General features: G+C 43.2%; 1 protein-coding gene across 3 annotated transcripts in view; it reads right to left on the bottom strand.

The window, feature by feature from the left end:
* The window catches only part of LOC133616073 (uncharacterized), a 71,201-nt gene that overhangs the window by 40,876 nt on the left and 12,187 nt on the right, over positions 1–18,138 (bottom strand). For all 3 annotated transcript variants that reach the window (XM_061975130.2, XM_061975132.1, XM_061975131.2), the window contains exons 3-4: positions 12,271–12,329; positions 4,876–5,090 (exon numbers count right to left, since the gene is read on the bottom strand). In XM_061975130.2, the coding sequence (XP_061831114.1) occupies positions 4,876–5,090; positions 12,271–12,329 (274 nt within the window). The remainder of the gene's footprint in view (positions 1–4,875; positions 5,091–12,270; positions 12,330–18,138) is intronic.

Below are 18,138 nucleotides of genomic sequence, written 5' to 3'. Positions count from 1 at the left end.
CAGCTGCAAGAAGGGAAAGATGCCTACAGGAGGAAGCTAGAGGCTAAACTCCAACAGAACAACACTCGTGATGTGTGGAAAGGCTTGAAAGCCAACACAGGTGTCAACAACAAAGCCAAACTGCTGGATGGGGGTGTAGATAGAGCCAACGAGCTGAATTTGTTCTTCAATAGATTTAGCAATGCACCGCTGTTTCTTTCCCCCCCTTTGAGAAAGCCAGCCCGGTGTGTCTGACACCTGGAGACGACAGCTGGAGAGAGTCAATCCAGCCAAGTCAGCAGGCCCTGACCGAGTCAACCCCTGGGTCCTGAAGACTTGTGCTACTCAGCTAACTGAGATCCTGCACTTCATCTTCAACCTGAGTCTGAAGCTAGAACGGATACCAGTGCTATGGAAAACATCCTGCATAGTGCCGGTGCCCAAGAAGCCCATCCCATCGGGCTTGAACGACTTCAGACCTGTTGCCCTGACGTCCCAGGTCATGAAGGTCCTCGAGAGACTTGTGCTGGATCAGCTGAGACCCCTGGTGGCTCCTTCCCAGGATCCTCTACAGATTGCATATCAGCCCCATGTAGGAGTGGATAATGCTGTTATCTACCTGCTGCATCATGCTCACTCTCACCTGGATGGTGGGAAGGGCACTGTGAGGATCATGTTCTTTGATTTCTCCAGTGCTTTTAACACCATTCAGCCAATTCTGATGAGTGACAAGTTTCTCAGGATGGGTGTCAGTTCATCTATTGTCTCCTGGATCACTGATTACTTGTCTGACAGGCCCCAGTTTGTGCGACTGGAGAGCTCCCTGTCGGATACTGTGGTCAGTGGTGTAGGTGCTCCACAGGGGACCGTCCTGTCTCCTTTCCTGTTCACCCTGTACACCTCAGACTTCCAGTACAGTTCCAGGTCCTGCCACCTGCAGAAATACTCTGACGACTCTGCTGTGGCCGAGTGTATCAGAGAGGGACATGAATTGGAGTACAGGACACTGATCGCTGACTTTGTAGAGTGGTCTCAGGCGAACCATCTGGTCCTTAATGTGGACAAGACCAAAAGAGCTGGTCATCGACTTCAGGAAGAGAATGACCCCGGTGGAGCCCATCAAGACCCAGGGCCGGGAGGTGGCACTAGTGGGGCAGTATAAGTACCTGGGATTCCATTTGAACAGCAGACTGGACTGGAAGGACAACTGCAAAGCTGTTTACAAGAAGGGCATGAACAGACTCTTTTTCTTGAGGAAGCTTAGGTCCTTTAATGTGTGCAGCAAGCTGTTGGAGATATTTTATCAGTCTGTTGTGGCCAGTGCCCTGTACTTTGCAGTGGTTTGTTGGGGGAGCAGCACCAGCAAAAGAGACTCAAACCGGATTGATAAACTGATCCGGAAAGCCGGCCAAACTATTGGCACGCAGTTGGAGGTGGTTGTGTCAGTGAGGGACAGGAGGACACTGGACAAACTGCTGGCCATCATGGACAATCCTGCCCACCCACTCCACCTGACAATTAAGGGACAGCGGAGTTCAAACTCCAACAGGCTCCTTCAGCTTCCTTCCCGCACTGTGCGATTCAAGAACTCCTTCATTCCGCACTCCATCCAGCTGTATAATCACTCGCCATACAGCAATAGATGATATCTGCCTATTACCTGACACCTTCTATGTCAGCTACTTCTCTTTGTTTTTAATGTATATTTTCTATATTCTGCTGGATCTACTCTCTATTTTATGCTGCTGCTGTCACATATACTGTAATATTGTACATGGTAACTGCTATATATTGTATATACGTTATAGACATAATATAATATATCTGTATATATAATATACTGTACACATATTATGTATATATTCGTAGATATGTTATATTTTATTTTGCTATATTTAGTCTATTTATACCTGCATTGTCCTTTCCAACCTTACACTTTCCATCATTGTAACTGAGCTACTGTGGTGAACAATTTCCCTTGTGGATCATTAAAGTTTGTCTAAGTCTAAGTAATAAGAAACTGTAAATATGTGATGCATCATATTGTAATTGTATGCATGTTCGGAATAAAATAACACCAAAACCACCTTAACTAACACCATGGTTGGAAAAACAAAGTTATGTCGATCTCGAGCTATTAGCTATTGATAAAGTAAGATTGAATGTTTTGGTCTGATCTTACAAGGTTCACTGTGGCATTCGCAATGCCAACTAGCAATAAGGAGGCTCGTAACCCGAATTTTTGCTCGCAACTTAAAGCATAACAATTAGCCGAAAGACAGCTAGTATCCCAAAAAACTCATAAAAATGGCAATTCGTATCCCGAGGTACCGCTGTATACTTACAGTCGTGGTCAAAAGTTTACATACACTTGTAAAGAACATAATGTCATGGCTGTCTTGAGTTTCCAATAATTTTTACAACTTGTTTTTTTTGTGATAGAGTGATTGGAGCACATACTTTTTTGTCACAAAAAACATTCATGAAGTTTGGTTCTTTTATGAATTTATTATGGGTCTACTGAAAATGTGACCAAATCTGCTGGGTCAAAAGTATACATACAGCAATGTTAATATTTGGTTACATGTCCCTTGGCAGGATTCACTTCAATAAGGCACTTTTGGTAGCCATCCACAAGCTTCTGGTTGAATTTTTGACCACTCCTCTTGACAAAATTAGTGCAGTTCAGCTAAATTTGTTGGTTTTCTGACATGGACTTGTTTCTTCAGCATTGCCCACATGTTCTCAATGGGGTTTAAGTCAGGACTTTGGGAAGGCTATTCTAAAACCTTAATTCTAGCCGATTTAGCCATTCCTTTGCCACTTTTGACGTGTGTTTGGGGTCATTGTCCTGTTGGAACACCCAACTGTGCCCAAGACCCAACCTCCGGGCTGATGATTTTAGGTTGTCTTTAAGAATTTGGAGGTAATCCTCCTTTCTTATTGTCCCATTGACTCTCTGTAAAGCACCAGTTCCATTGGCAGCAAAACAGGCACAGGGCATAATACTACTACCACCATGCTTGACGGTAGGTATGGTGTTCCTGGGATTAAAGGCCTCACCTTTTCTCCTCCAAACATATTTCTGGATATTGTGGCCAAACAGCTCAATTTTTGTTTCATTTGACCACAGAATTTTCTTCCAGAAGGTCTTATCTTTGTCCATGTGATCAGCAGCAAACCATAAGGTGTCGCCTCTGGAGCAAGGTCTTCCTTCTTGCATGGTAGCCTCTCAGTCCATCATCACCAAACATCACCAAAATTGATCATGTATTTTGCTCTATGTATACTTTTGACCCAGCAGATTTGGTCACATTTTCAGTAGACCCATAATAAATTATAAAAGAACCAAACTTCATGAATGTTTTTTGTGACAAACAAGTATGTGCTCCAATCACTCTATCACAAAAAAAATAAGAGTTGTAGAAATTGTTGGAAACTCAAGACAGCCATGACATTATGTCCTTCACAAGTGTATGTATACTTTTGACCACAACTGTATGTGCAGCCACCTAGAGTTGCCCTGAAGAAGACTGAGCCTCCATTGCAAATTAAATTTATTTTCTAAATGTACATTCTTTCAATAATTGACAACTACAAAAAATAGCGACTACAGTGTTTTTTTCTCTCTCATGATTCTATGCAAGGCAGTGGCACTCCTTCCCCTTTCCGCTTCTTTGTCTCGTCCTTTCTTTTTTGACTTTCTTGTAGCCTCTTTTTGCATTGCTCTTCAAAATCTAAGCAATAGAACCTATCAACTGGCCTCTCAATAAAATTGACAAGATCTCAGTTTCAGGGGAACCTGCCTGTCCTGTTGGAATGGTTGTTGCTGGACACACGACTGACTCTTGGGAGAAGCAAAGTGCTGCATGCCTGGATATCTACCTATTCAAGATCATGATAACAGGACATCTGCTGATTGGAGATTGCCCAGGTGTATCGACAAATTGGAAGATGCTGGCAGCTGTTTAAGATACCCCAAATCTGCCACAAATGATTGGAGGATGTGGGCAGAACTCTGGGCACTCAGACTTTAGTGATTTTTGATAAATCGCAAATTGGATAACATCAGACGTCTGCCCTGCAGGATGAATTTGAAAACCAGAAATAGACAATTAGAGTGAAAAGTTAAAATTTGTTTTTTCTTGCTCAAATACGACCATTCTAATCTGAATTGTTTTCACCGGCTGCGACGTGGCAATGTTGTTGCTTAATGATTCCCCTCGAGGACAGTGCAGCAAAGACAAAACAAAATCCTTCCCTGTCAAAAACACCTGGAGAGATGAACTCTGTTCCTGCATAGCAACTCCAGGCCTACAGACAACATGGTCCATGGATACATATGCACACACACCCTCACCCCCACACCATGCCTTTGCCTAACTCCTTTAGGTGAGACAAATGACTGGAGCAGCGCCAGAAGGGCAGCAGCTCCACATTCGGAAGCCCCCCCTGCAAATCCTGTTGCAAGTCTCATGGTCCCTGTGTCGTAACATGTGGATGTGTGCTTATCATGGCGCTCAAATTTTTTTTCGCGCCCAGCCTTGGCTCCCTTTTTTTTTTACTCAAACCCCCCTCATCCCCAGCGTTCACATAATACCATACTTTTTGTGGGGCGCCGTAAGTGGCGACCCGTCAGCGTTCCTGTTCTGTCTCCCTGTACAATGTACTGTGTCTTCTTTTAACTGGGTTTGCTGAAAATGAACTTTTTTTGTACTTGAGCAATGACAGTAAAGTTCCTTCCTTCTTTCCTCCTTGTAATGTGTTGAGCTGTTGATTTTTTGTGGTTGTTTTATTGCAAATTAGCACAATTATACATATCACACATAAGATTATTTTCTATGACGGTTAAATGAAACCATTTAAAAATAATACATTTGTTTTATGTTTAGTTACCTCTGTGTTGACTTTCAGAGAAGTTCTGTGCATTGGGTCTGTCTCTTACATCACTTCTCCTTGCAGTTTCACCACCCAGCAGCAGTTCTGTTCCTGGCTGGATGTCCCGACAAACACGCAGACATACACTCACACACTTGCCCACACATACCTCTCCACACATACATTGAACTGCCACATTGTGCAAAGCTTTTCCCTGCACCTGGCAGGCAAAACTGGGTGAGACAAAAGCAAGAGATTGTTTGTTAGAGGAGTGATTCCCAACCGCTGTGCTGTGGCACATAGTGAAACGTCAACAAGTGCGTCGCGGGAGATTAGCAAAATTCCTGAACAATCAAATCCTTTTCCACTAGATGGCAGGAGGTAAAAATTACTTGCCAAACCACCTACCATGCTTACAACATTTTTGTTTGGTGGTGTGGAGTGAGATTTTTCTTATGTAAAATATGTGCCTTGTGTAGGAGTATGTAAAGTGGGCAACCATAGGACCAATTTTGAGAACCTGTATGAAATAGAAATTTTAAACAGAGAGAATGGTTTCATGTGCTTAGCCTTCCCGGTAAGGTCTATTCAGGTGTACTGGAGAGGAGGCTTCGCCGGATAGTCGAACCTCGGATTCAGGAGGAACAGTGTGGTTTTCGTCCTGGTCGTGGAACTGTGGACCAGCTCTATACTCTCGGCAGGGTCCTTGAGGGTGCATGGGAGTTTGCCCAACCAGTCTACATGTGCTTTGTGGACTTGGAGAAGGCATTCGACCGTGTACCCCGGGAAGTCCTGTGGAGAGTGCTCAGAGAGTGTGGGGTAACGGACTGTCTTATTGTGGCAGTTCGCTCCCTGTATAATCAGTGTCAGAGCTTGGTCCGCATTGCCGGCAGTAAGTCGGACACGTTTCCAGTGAGGGTTGGACTCCGCCAAGGCTGCCCTTTGTCACCGATTCTGTTCATAACCTTTATGGACAGAATTTCTAGGCACAGTCAGGGCGTTGAGGGGATCTGGTTTGGTGGCTGCAGGATTAGGTCACTGCTATTTGCAGATGATGTGGTCCTGATGGCTTCCTCCGGCCAAAATCTTCAGCTCTCACTGGATCGGTTCGCAGCCGAGTGTGAAGCGACTGGGATGGGAATCAGCACCTCCAAGTCCGAGTCCATGGTTCTCTCCCGGAAAAGGGTGGAGTGCCATCTCCGGGTTGGGGAGGAGATCTTGCCCCAAGTGGAGGAGTTCAAGTACCTCGGAGTCTTGTTCACGAGTGGGGGAAGAGTGGATCGTGAGATCGACAGGCGGATCAGTGCGGCGTCTTCAGTAATGCGGACGCTGTATCGATCCGTTGTGGTGAAGAAGGAGCTGAGCCAGAAGGCAAAGCTCTCGATTTACCGGTCGATCTACGTTCCCATCCTCACCTATGGTCATGAGCTTTGGGTCATGACCGAAAGGACAAGATCACGGGTACAAGCGGCCGAAATTAGTTTCCTCCGTCGAGTGGCGGGGCTCTCCCTTAGAGATAGGGTGAGAAGCTCTGTCATTCGGGGGGAGCTCAAAGTAAAGCCGCTGCTCCTCCACATCGAGAGGAGCCAGATGAGGTGGTTCGGGTCATCTGGTCAGGATGCCACCCGAACGCCTCCCTAGGAAGGTGTTTCGGGCACGTCCGACCGGTAGGAGGCCACGGGGAAGACCCAGGACACGCTGGGAAGACTATCTCTCCCGGCTGGCCTGGGAACGCCTCGGGATCCCCCGGGAGGAGCTGGACGAAGTGGCTGGGGAGAGGGAAGTCTGGGCTTCCCTGCTTAAGCTGCTGCCCCCGCGACCCGACCTCGGATAAGCGGAAGAAGATGGATGGATGGATGGATGCTTAGATGCACGCACGCTCAGGTCTCCAAATTGTGCCCGGAGGAACAATGTTATGCCACAGAAAAAAATTTATTGGCACTCTGAATATTCTTGCTTTGTCAATGTCACCTGTAACCATGTGGCCCATCACAGCTAGACAGTCTACTTACTTCTATCCGCAGACAAAAACAAAATATATTGCTTAATAACTTCTATTCCGTACACAACCTGAAGCAGTTGGAAACACTGGCAATGTACTGTATCTCTACTTTATCTAGCAGGAAAAAACAGCACTTGGGCCAAAACCAAAGTACCTGTGACACAATCAAGACATGCTCAATATAGTATAACCTTATATATGCACTAAGAGGAGGTATGGAGGGATTACAGGTGTTCCTCGTTTTACGATATTTTTTGTGAGGACGTTTCGTGGCTACAAATGCACACTCATAAACAAATTTCAAACTTAATTTTGTTCCGGAAATGCGAGACTTGAAGTAGAACTAGTTACAGTGCATGATAGGAGTATGCCATTTTAGGCCCCTCGCGATTTGATTTGACTACGACTCAGGGTAGGGCTGGGTGATTATATGATGATGATCGATGATCGTGATACATTTCAGGTCCTTTACCGTGATGAGCAGTGAGTATTGTAACTCGATCAAACATGGCAGAAATGTTTGTGACAGTGACTAATGATGGAGTTTCATATGCCCAGTGTTGTTGGATGAATGCTGCCTGTTTAGTGTGTGTTTTTTGCTCAAAATGTCTCTACATTTGTGGGGGTTTTGCTGTTGTGTGACCATGGACTTTATTAGCTCCTTGATTTTTGCATTCCATCTGCTTTATGGTTAGCAATAAGTTGAGTTCCCTAGCCAGTCTTTTGTTATTTAACTCTCTTGTACCTTTTTCCCCTGATTAAAAACCTTCTGACTGCACCATGTTTCTATATCCTGAGGTAACCCTATAAGCTTTTGGTCTCAACCGCTTGACTCTCACCACCATCAGTAAGGATAAAGGTGGTATCTTTAAGCATGTTAAAAGTTCTGCTCTTAAAAAAAAAGATTTGCTCTTATGAAAGCGACAGTAATAATAACTAAGCAGCATTATGGTCTCATTATTGAGATGGAAAGGTTGCTAATTATTTGGCTGTAAGATCAGGATCAACGCTGATTTAACACTTGGTTCATCACTAGGTGCTGGTCGGGTGTGGGGGATGATAAAGCAGCAAAAGTTTCTTTGGCTAAGATTTTAAAATGGATAAAGGTCAGGAAATGTTCTCTCTTTCTTATCATTATTGTTTCATTTAATTAATGTATTATTTGTTTTTATACCTGTGTTTTATCTCATTCATGTGTTTTGTGTCTGAGTGACTTAAGTGTTCATTTAGGTATGAGTTACTACTTACACTAAAATTCTACTTACAACAGGTCGTAAAAATGGAACTTGTCCGTAAACCGATGACCACCTGTATGGCACTTTACTGCAAGTATGCTATTGTCTACCATAGCTGTACACTTTCTCTCACACAGTAGGGTTTTTCAGTTGTACACAGCAAGAGTCTTTTTTGCAATATTGGCCTATTGGAAACAAAAATATGCCTGATTTTTTTCTTTCATCCATCCATCCATTTATCCATTTTCTTCCGCTTATCTGAGGTCAGATCATGGGGGCAGCAGCCTAATCAGGGAAGCCCAGACGTCCCTCTCCCCAGCCACTTCGTCCAGATCCTCCCGGGGGATCCTTCCAACGTGTCCTGGGTCTTCTCGTGGCCTCCTACCGGTTGGACGTGCCCTAAACACCTCCCTAGGGAGGCGTTTGGGTTGCATCCTGACCAGATGCCTGAACCACCTCATCTGGCTCCTCTCGATGTGGAGGAGCAGCGGCTTTACTTTGAGCTCCTCCCAGATGACAGAGATTCTCACCCTATCTCTAAACGAAGAGCCCCGCCACCCGGCGGAGGAAACTCATTTTGGCCGCTTGCACCCGTGATCTTGTCCTTTCAGTCATAACCCAAAGCTCATGACCATAGGTGAGGATGGGAACATAGATCGACCGGGAAATTGAGAGCTTTGCCTTCCGGCTCAGCTCCTTCTTCACCACAACAGATCGATACAGCATCTGCATAACTGAAGACGCCGCACCGATCCGCCTGTCGATCTCACAATCCCACTCTCCCCTCACACGTGAACAAGACTACAAGGTACTTGAACTCCTCCACTTGGGGCAAGATCTCTTCCCTGAAACCCGGGTGGATCTCAACCACCCCCCAGGGGGCTTGCCACCAAGGAGCTTTTGAACTACCTTGGCAACCTCAGCCCACCACAGATTCCCCAGACACTGCTTCCTCATAGGAAGATGTGTTGGTGGGATTGAGGAGGCCTTCAAAGTATTCCCTCCACTGATGAAGGTTGGCTCTGTACCGAGGATGTCGTTTTGGCTTGTGCAGCCCTTTGAGACACCTGTGATTTAGGGCTATATAAATAAACATTGATTGATTGATTGGCTCTATATCTGTATCGGTTGTCTGTGAGTTGTGTCCAATCTGTTGTTAAACAGTTTTTCAATCATTTTAGAAAATTGTGGAAGTAGAGAAACAGGTCTGTAGTTTGTAAGCTAGCGTTTGTCACCAGTCTTATAAATAACTTTTGCTATTTTCATTTTATCTGGGAATTTGCCTGTTTGAAATGATAGGCTGCTAATATATATTACAAATTCAAAAATCTCTTCAATAACCTTTTTTATCGTTTCCATATCAATTCCATTACAATCAGTTGTGGTCGTGGATTTCCTTTTTTCACAATATTGATTATTTCCTCTTTTGTCACACCTTCGAGGAACATCGAGTGAGGATTTCTGTCTATAGTGTCATTCAAGTCCTCAACTGAATCGGGATCTGGAGTTTTCCTCCAGATTTGGTCCAATGTTCACAAAGTACTTTGTTCATATTGTCATTTTTTACATTTCCATCTGAGAGGTATTTAGGATAATCCTTCTTATCCCCATTTTTAATAATGCTATTTAGGATGTCCCATGTTGCTCTCATATTGTTTTTGTTCCGGTCCAATGTTTGACTGCAATATTCTTTCCTCCGTGTTTGCAGTATGCTAGTTAGCTCGTTCTTATATGTTTTGTACTTGTTTTCTGCCTCTGTAGATCTTTATATCATAAATGTTCTATATAATGTATTCTTCATTCTTCAAGCATTGTTCAGTCCTTTTGTCATATAGTGTTTAGTCTTAGTATTAGACCTGTTTTAAATACTAAGCTTTTCCATCCATCCATCTTCTTCCGCTTATCCGAGGTCGGGTCACGGGGGCAGCAGCCTAAGCAGGGAAGCCCAGACTTCCCTCTCCCCAGCCACTTCGTCCAGCTCCTCCCGGGGGATCCCGAGGCGTTCCCAGGCCAGCCGGGAGACATAGTCTTCCCAACGTGTCCTGGGTCTTCCTCGTGGCCTCCTACCGGTCGGACATGCCCTAAACACCTCCTTAGGGAGGCGCTCGGGTGGCATCCTGACCAGATGCCCGAACCACCTCATCTGGCTCCTCTCGATGCGGAGGAGCAGCGGCTTTACTTTGAGCTCCCCCCGGATGACAGAGCTTCTCACCCTATCTCTAAGGGAGAGCCCCGCCACCCGGCGGAGGAAACTCATTTCGGCCGCTTGTACCCGTGATCTTGTCCTTTCGGTCATAACCCAAAGCTCTTGACCATAGGTGAGGATGGGAACGTAGATCGACCGGTAAATTGAGAGCTTTGCCTTCCGGCTCAGCTCCTTCTTCACCACAACGGATCGATACAGCGTCCGCATTACTGAAGACGCCGCACCGACCCGCCTGTCGATCTCACGATCCACTCTTCCCTCACTCGTGAACAAGACTCCGAGGTACTTGAACTCCTCCACTTGGGGCAAGATCTCCTCCCCAACCCGGAGATGGCACTCCACCCTTTTCCGGGCGAGAACCATGGACTCGGACTTGGAGGTGCTGATTCTCATCCCAGTCGCTTCACACTCAGCTGCGAACCGATCCAGTGAGAGCTGAAGATCCTGGCCAGATGAAGCCATCAGGACCAAATCATCTGCAAAAAGCAGAGACCTAATCCTGCAGCCACCAAACCGGATCCCCTCAACGCCTTGACTGCGCCTAGAAATTCTGTCCATAAAAGTTATGAACAGAATCGGTGACAAAGGGCAGCCTTGGCGGAGTCCAACCCACACCGGAAACGTGTCCGACTTACTGCCGGCAATGCGAACCAAGCTCTGACGCTGATCATACAGGGAGCGGACCGCCACAATCAGACAGTCCGAAACCCCATACTCTCTGAGCACTCCCCACAGGACTTCCCGAGGGACACGGTCGAATGCCTTCTCCAAGTCCACAAAGCACATGTAGACTGGTTGGGCAAACTCCCATGCACCCTCAAGGACCCTGCCGAGAGTATAGAGCTGGTCCACAGTTCCACGACCAGGACGAAAACCACACTGTTCCTCCTGAATCCGAGGTTCGACTATCCGGCGTAGCCTCCTCTCCAGTACACCTGAATAGACCTTACCGGGAAGGCTGAGGAGTGTGATCCCACGATAGTTAGAACACACCCTCCGGTTCCCCTTTTTAAAGAGAGGAACCACCACCCCGGTCTGCCAATCCAGAGGTACTGCCCCCGATGTCCACGCGATGCTGCAGAGTCTTGTCAACCAAGACAGCCCTACAGCATCCAGAGCCTTAAGGAACTCCGGGCGGATCTCATCCACACTAAGCTTTTATTGTTTTAAATATTGGTTTGTTCTGTAGCACTTTAAGATTTATTTAAAAGTAAAGTGTGTCACAAATACAACCTATTATTATTCATTATTTCTGGCGAGCTTTGTAGCATCCTCCTCTGGGTACTTGAACGCACCATAAAAACACTTTTAGTCTTATTTTCCTGTGAGTATAAAACGATCACTCAGTCTAAAAGAGCACAACTTGTAGTAGCAATGTGCACAAGTTAATAGCGTAGTTGCTCAGACAGCAATGTGTTTATATAATTTTATATTGGGTTATGTCATATCTTAATGCGAATAGACGTTAATGTCTCTTGTTTTCATGTTAGCATTTAAGCCAGTGAGCTGGCACCAGTCAGTTTGTGAGTTTATCAAAGTGCAGTTATCTATCATGTTTTTTTTGTCATTTTGTTGAATACTAACCATCTGGAGTTTAACTGCGGTTATCATTGTTATAGTTTATTGTTACATCTCTACTCACTTGTATAATAGATTTTGTCATCAAGCCAGGAAGTTGGTCACTTTTAAAATTCCCATGCTACCAACTTTATACTATATGGCTCTCAATAAACGGAACGCAGCATTAACCATCGCAATATTGCTAGGAGCATTTTTTTTAAGTGAGGTGTGAGGATTATTCTGAATTTAGCAGCTCAAGAAAAGCACAAATGGTAATAGATACAACCATCCCATAAGTCATAATTGTGAGTCACTGTTGGGCAAAATGTAAAAAAACGTGCAGTTTTTCTTTAAAAGGTACAACGTTACTCTCATAATACATAAGAATGTATTGAAGCAGGCCAACTTACGCAATCCAGACAGCATTTTGCCGTTTAATGTCATTGTTTTCTCCTGTTTCCACTGGTACCTTGAAAACCCAACAAAAGAATCATGCACGTTATCTGGAAATCTCAAAACACCCATAAAAGTACAATCATTCTTGGCAGCCACGAGTGCACACAGGGAGTGTTTTTTGGTGCTTAATGCTGTTTTATGTTGGCTGAAAATAAAAAGTTTAATCATTTGTACCGTTCCATTTAGTATAATAGACATAGACAAGTAATAAAGTTAGCATTGAGACTTACACATTCATCTAGGCCAAACTATAGTATTAGTTTGCTTTGCTCCCCTCAACCTCTGCCTTTCTTAATTTCTTCAGGAAAAAAACTATTTAGGGGAAGGAAAAGGACTGACTCATTATCTACTCAGAGGGCGATTTCTTAATTAGCAAAAGGTTTATCATGCATTCAATACTTTCCCATTAAGACATAATGGTTTTCAAGTGAGGACATCGCCGCAAGTGGGTTTGAAATCATGATGAAGAACTACAGGGCTGATGTTAAGTGAATAGATGAGAAAGAGATATGTGTGGTTCCCTTGACCATTTATTTAACATATTCACTTTAGCACTTCTGTAGCATTGTGAAACCAAATCTGACAAATGGAGGAACTACAACTGTGGCTGGAAATGTACATTACACTCATCACGGCCATGAATGTCAATTAATTTGGGGATTCTAATGAATGAGTATACTACATACTCCTTTTTTTTAAAACAAGAAACGCGCGCACATGTTACAATTTATTTAGAATGTTCTCTAATCCACACAGGGTTCTAAATTATACCTACTGCACATGCTTAAATAAATACATAGTATACATTCACCTGTATTTTTCAATGAGTGCAACTAAAGTTTTTACAGTACAATGTCTTGACAAGACCTGTCAATAGTGATCATCAAATCAAATCAAATCAACTTTATTTATAGAGCACATTTAAAATTTACCACAGGGGTAGCCAAAGTGCTGTACAATGAGCAGGTTAAAAGATAAAACGAGTACCGAGCAAACACAACACAACACAAACAGAACACGATAAAAAATAAATAATTAAAATAGAATTAATAAAAACATAAAAACATAAAAACAGGATCCCAGCAGGTGTATTATGGGGCGCCATTGCAGGATGGATATCACTCAGTGTTAAAAGCCATGGAATAAAAGTATGTTTTTAAGAGAGATTTAAAAACAGGAAGAGAGGAGGCTTGTCTAACACTCAGGGGTAGGTCGTTCCAGAGCTTGGGAGCAGCAACGGCGAAAGCTCTGTCACCTCTAAGCTTCAGCCTTGTGTCAGGGACCGTCAACAGCAGCTGATCGGCTGATCTTAAGGATCGGGTGGGGCAGTAAGGCTGAAGGAGGTCGGAGAGATAGGTTGGCGCGAGGTTGTTTAGACATTTAAAAACAAATAAAAGGAGTTTAAAATGTATTCGGTAACGCACAGGGAGCCAGTGAAGGGACGCTAAAATAGGGGTGATGTGCTCACGTCTGCGGGTCTGTGTTAGCAGACGAGCAGCAGAGTTCTGCACGAGCTGCAGGCGGGCGAGGGAGGCCTGGCTAATGCCAACATACAGGGCATTACAATAATCAAGACGAGTCGAGATAAAAGCGTGGATTAATTTCTCAAGATCATGTCTTGATAGAAGCGGTTTCACTTTCGCTATTTGGCGTAATTGATAAAAGCTTTTTTGAACGACGCTGCTGATTTGTTTTTCGAATTTAAAATCTGAGTCAAACTTTACCCCCAGGTTTGTGACAGAGTCGCTGAGATACGGGGTCAGAGTCATAATTGACTGCAGCGAATAGTTTCTCTTTCTCAGAATTAAACAATTTTATTTTAAAAGCACACACATCAATTAAACCCCAAGAACATCAGTGAAAATGTACGACATAATTTACAGCAGTTTTAATATAACCTTTGTTTCCATCAGGAGTATATGTTCAGACTAGAGATTGACCGATTATCAGCTGGACCGATTATCGGCGCCGATATTTTGCATTTTGACATAGACCGGGATCTGCCTTTTTTTTTTTTTAATACAACAGAATTACATCAGAACACATCAGCAGATACAATACATATACATATAATACTAGTATTTAGTAATTAAAAAATAACAATTAGTGAAGTACTGTAGATAGTAATAACCACTGCTCAAGCAACAGCCAGAAAATGTCCCTATTTTTAATTCACTGACGAATGAAAATTACTCTCACTGCAATAATTATCTGCAAATATGTTTTGATATATGACTGCATATTTATATGAGTTCTTGTGAGAATTCTTCTCCGGTCTGTCCATGCTCCCCCTTAATCTCTCTCCTTGAGTGCTGGTCACCTGCAGTACGTCTCTTGTGCTCACCTGTCAAAATGTCTAATTCATTTATTGTCCTTTCCTGGCATCTTACCGGTCCTGCTTTATTTGTTTTCACTACTGCAGTGACCGAGTCACTCGTGAAGTCTCCGACTGCAGGATTTGCAGAGTGGGCTCATTATAGGAGCGCGCAGAGTTTCATGTTCCGTGATTCAATCAAAAAACAACGCAACAGAAACGGATGAATATGAAGACGACAGAAATATATCTCTGACAAAATCCAAACTTTGTGTAAATATCTTGATAAAGACAAGACATTTTATATAAATAAATTAGAGCAGGCAGCAGCTCAGACATTCTCATACTTTCTGTAACATCGAGGAAGATATGATGTCAGCCAGCTTGATAAATGTCTCAACTATAAGCTACGTGAAGGAGCCCAAAATGTTTTTTATGTAAATGTTTGAAATATTTCAGGGTTTCTCATGTGGAAACCTTACAATTAATAAACTGCTAGTAAATTGTATAACATTAGGTACACTACCGTTCAAAAGTTTGGGGTCACATGGAAATGTCCTTATTTTTGAAGGAAAAGCACTGTACTCTTCAATGAAGATAACTTTAAACTAGTCTTAACTTTAAAGAAATACACTTTATACATTGCTAATGTGGTAAATGACTATTCCAGCTGCAAATGTCTGGTTTTTGGTGCAATATCTACATAGGTGTATAGAGGCCCATTTCCAGCAACTATCACTCCAGTGTTCTAATGGTACAATGTGTTTGCTCATTGGCTCAGAAGGCTAATTGATGATTAGAAAACCCTTGTGCAATCATGTTCACACATCTGAAAACAGTTTAGCTTGTTACAAAAGCTACAAAACTGACCTTCCTTTGAGCAGATTGAGTTTCTGGAGCATCACATTTGTGAGGTCAATTAAACGCTCAAAATGGCCAGAAAAAGAGAACTTTCATCTGAAACTCGACAGTCTATTCTTGTTCTTAGAAATGAAGGCTATTCCATGCGAGAAATTGCTAAGAAATTGAAGATTTCCTACAACGGTGTGTACTACTCCCTTCAGAGGACAGCACAAACAGGCTCTAACCAGAGTAGAAAAAGAAGTGGAAGGCCGCGTTGCACAACTGAGCAAGAAGATAAGTACATTAGAGTCTCTAGTTTGAGAAACAGACGCCTCACAGGACCCTAACTGGCATCTTCATTAAATAGTACCCGCAAAACACCAGTGTCAACATCTACAGTGAAGAGGCGGCTGCGGGATTCTGGGCTTCAAGGCAGAGTGGCAAAGAAAAAGCCATATCTGAGACTGGCCAATGAAAGAAAAAGATTAAGATGGGCAAAAGAATACAGACATTGGACAGAGGAAGACTGGAAAAAAGTGTTGTGGACGAATGAAGTTTGAGGTGTTTGGATCACAAAGAAGAATGTTTGTGAGACGCAGAACAACTGAAAAGATGCTGGAAGAATGCCTGACGCCATCTGTTAAGCATGGTGGAGGTCATGTGATGGTCTGGGGTTGCTTTAGTGCTGGTAAGGTGGGAGATTTGTACAGGGTAAAAGGGATTCTGAATAAGGAAGGCTATCACTCCGTTTTGCAACGCCATGCCATACCCAGTGGACAGCGCTTGATTGGAGCCAATTTCATCCTACAACAGGACAATGACCCAAAACACACCTCCAAATTGTGCAAGAACTATTTAGAGAAGAAGCAGGCAGCTGGTATTCTATCGGTAATGGAGTGGCCAGCGCAGTCACCAGATCTGAACCCCATTGAGCTGTTATGGTAGCAGTTTGACCGTATGGTACGCAAGAAGTGCCCATCCAACCAATCCAGCTTGTGGGAGCTGCTTCTAGAAGCGTGGGGTGCAATTTCTCCAGATTACCTCAACAAATTAACAGCGAGAATGCCAAAGGTCTGCAATGCTGTAATTGCTGCAAATGGAGGATTCTTTGACGAAAGCAAAGTTTGATGTAAAAAAAATCTTATTTCAAATACAAATCATTATTTCTAACCTTGTCAATGTCTTGACTCTATTTTCTATTCATTTCACAACGTATGGTGGTGAATAAGTGTGACTTTTCATGGAAAACACAAAATTGTTTGGGTGACCCCAAACTTTTGAACGGTAGTGATTGCGAGTTATTGTGATGGAGAGAAAGCCCATATTTTCACCAATTTTTCCAAAAGATTTCTAATGCATTGAAATGCAAATGCTGACACTCCTCTCCCCTGCAGCATTAGACACATGTAATAAACGTGTGTGTGAAATACCCTGATGTTTTTCAGTGATAAATTAACCACAACATTAGCGCCACATTTAACATTATTGTCGCCACTGGTCCGATGTGTCCTAAAAAATCATACTATACTACTATTCATGTTTAGCTAACTTTTACTGCAAATAAATATTAGCTCAAAATATTGGTTCTCATTGACGACTAATAATCGGTTTCGGTATCGGCCCTGAAAAAAAACATATCAGTCAATCACTAGTTCAGACCACAATGCTCACCATAACAATGACTATTAAAAATGAGACTATAGTGTGCTGGGACGGCAGCACCTTAAAGAAGGACTCCTTCAGCCTGGGAAGGCACGGAGCGGCACTCCCTGTTGACAATTGCAGAGAGAAGATCTCTGAACAAACTGTTAGCCATCACAGATGATGCAAGTCACCTTCTGCACGCCGTCGTTTAGTCAGTGACAGGCTGTTCCTCCCCAGGACCAAAACTAACAGACTTAAAAACTCCCCTGTCATCACAGTAGATGAGGATGTGCACAGCGACAATGTGCAATAATATGTCTTTTTGTCTTGTATACTGTATATGGAGTTGCTGCTATTGGAACTTAAATTTCCCTAAGACCACACACCTCTGTGTTACAGTACTTCTGTCATTTGTTTTTTAATTTTGCCTATCATTTACAATCATTATAAGGCAAGAAAATAGATGTATTTTTTTAGTGCATTCTAACTCGTAAATAAACGTAAGTAAAAGTCTGCTTACAATGGAGTCGATGGGAGGTCCTCTATTACGCCCATACAGCCCTCTAAACAACTATCCATCCCACCATCCAAAAACCGCCAACAATACTCCCTTTACATTTTGTATTAACCAAATATTTTTGATAATGTTATTATAAGCGCTAACGCAGACTAACTATTATAGCGGTTCCATGATCACTGAGAGCTAAGTAACTTGTGCTGCAATAATGTCCTCATCTCACATTGATAGTAGGCTGAGGACATAATCCGACAAGTTAGTCAACTTTGGCATTTAATTTAGACCTGGAACTGGCGGGAAAGACATGAAAAGACGCTTGATTACACCCCACTTTTTTCTTTGTGAGGATTATAAGTCATTCTTCATCTAAACAGAAATATATCAACATCCCATCAGTCGGTATCCCAGTAACATCAGACATTTTACAGTAAGTGATGTTCTAATTATGTTTGTTAGCTCCCATGATGTCCGCAGTGATTCGTAATCATTGATCTTGTCGAAGGG

The sequence above is a fragment of the Nerophis lumbriciformis genome, linkage group LG15, assembly GCF_033978685.3.
Source record: "Nerophis lumbriciformis linkage group LG15, RoL_Nlum_v2.1, whole genome shotgun sequence".
NCBI classification, from domain to species: Eukaryota; Metazoa; Chordata; class Actinopteri; order Syngnathiformes; family Syngnathidae; genus Nerophis; species Nerophis lumbriciformis.
The sequence above is the reverse complement of the archived record's forward strand: the minus strand, read 5'-3'. Positions and strand labels throughout refer to the sequence as shown.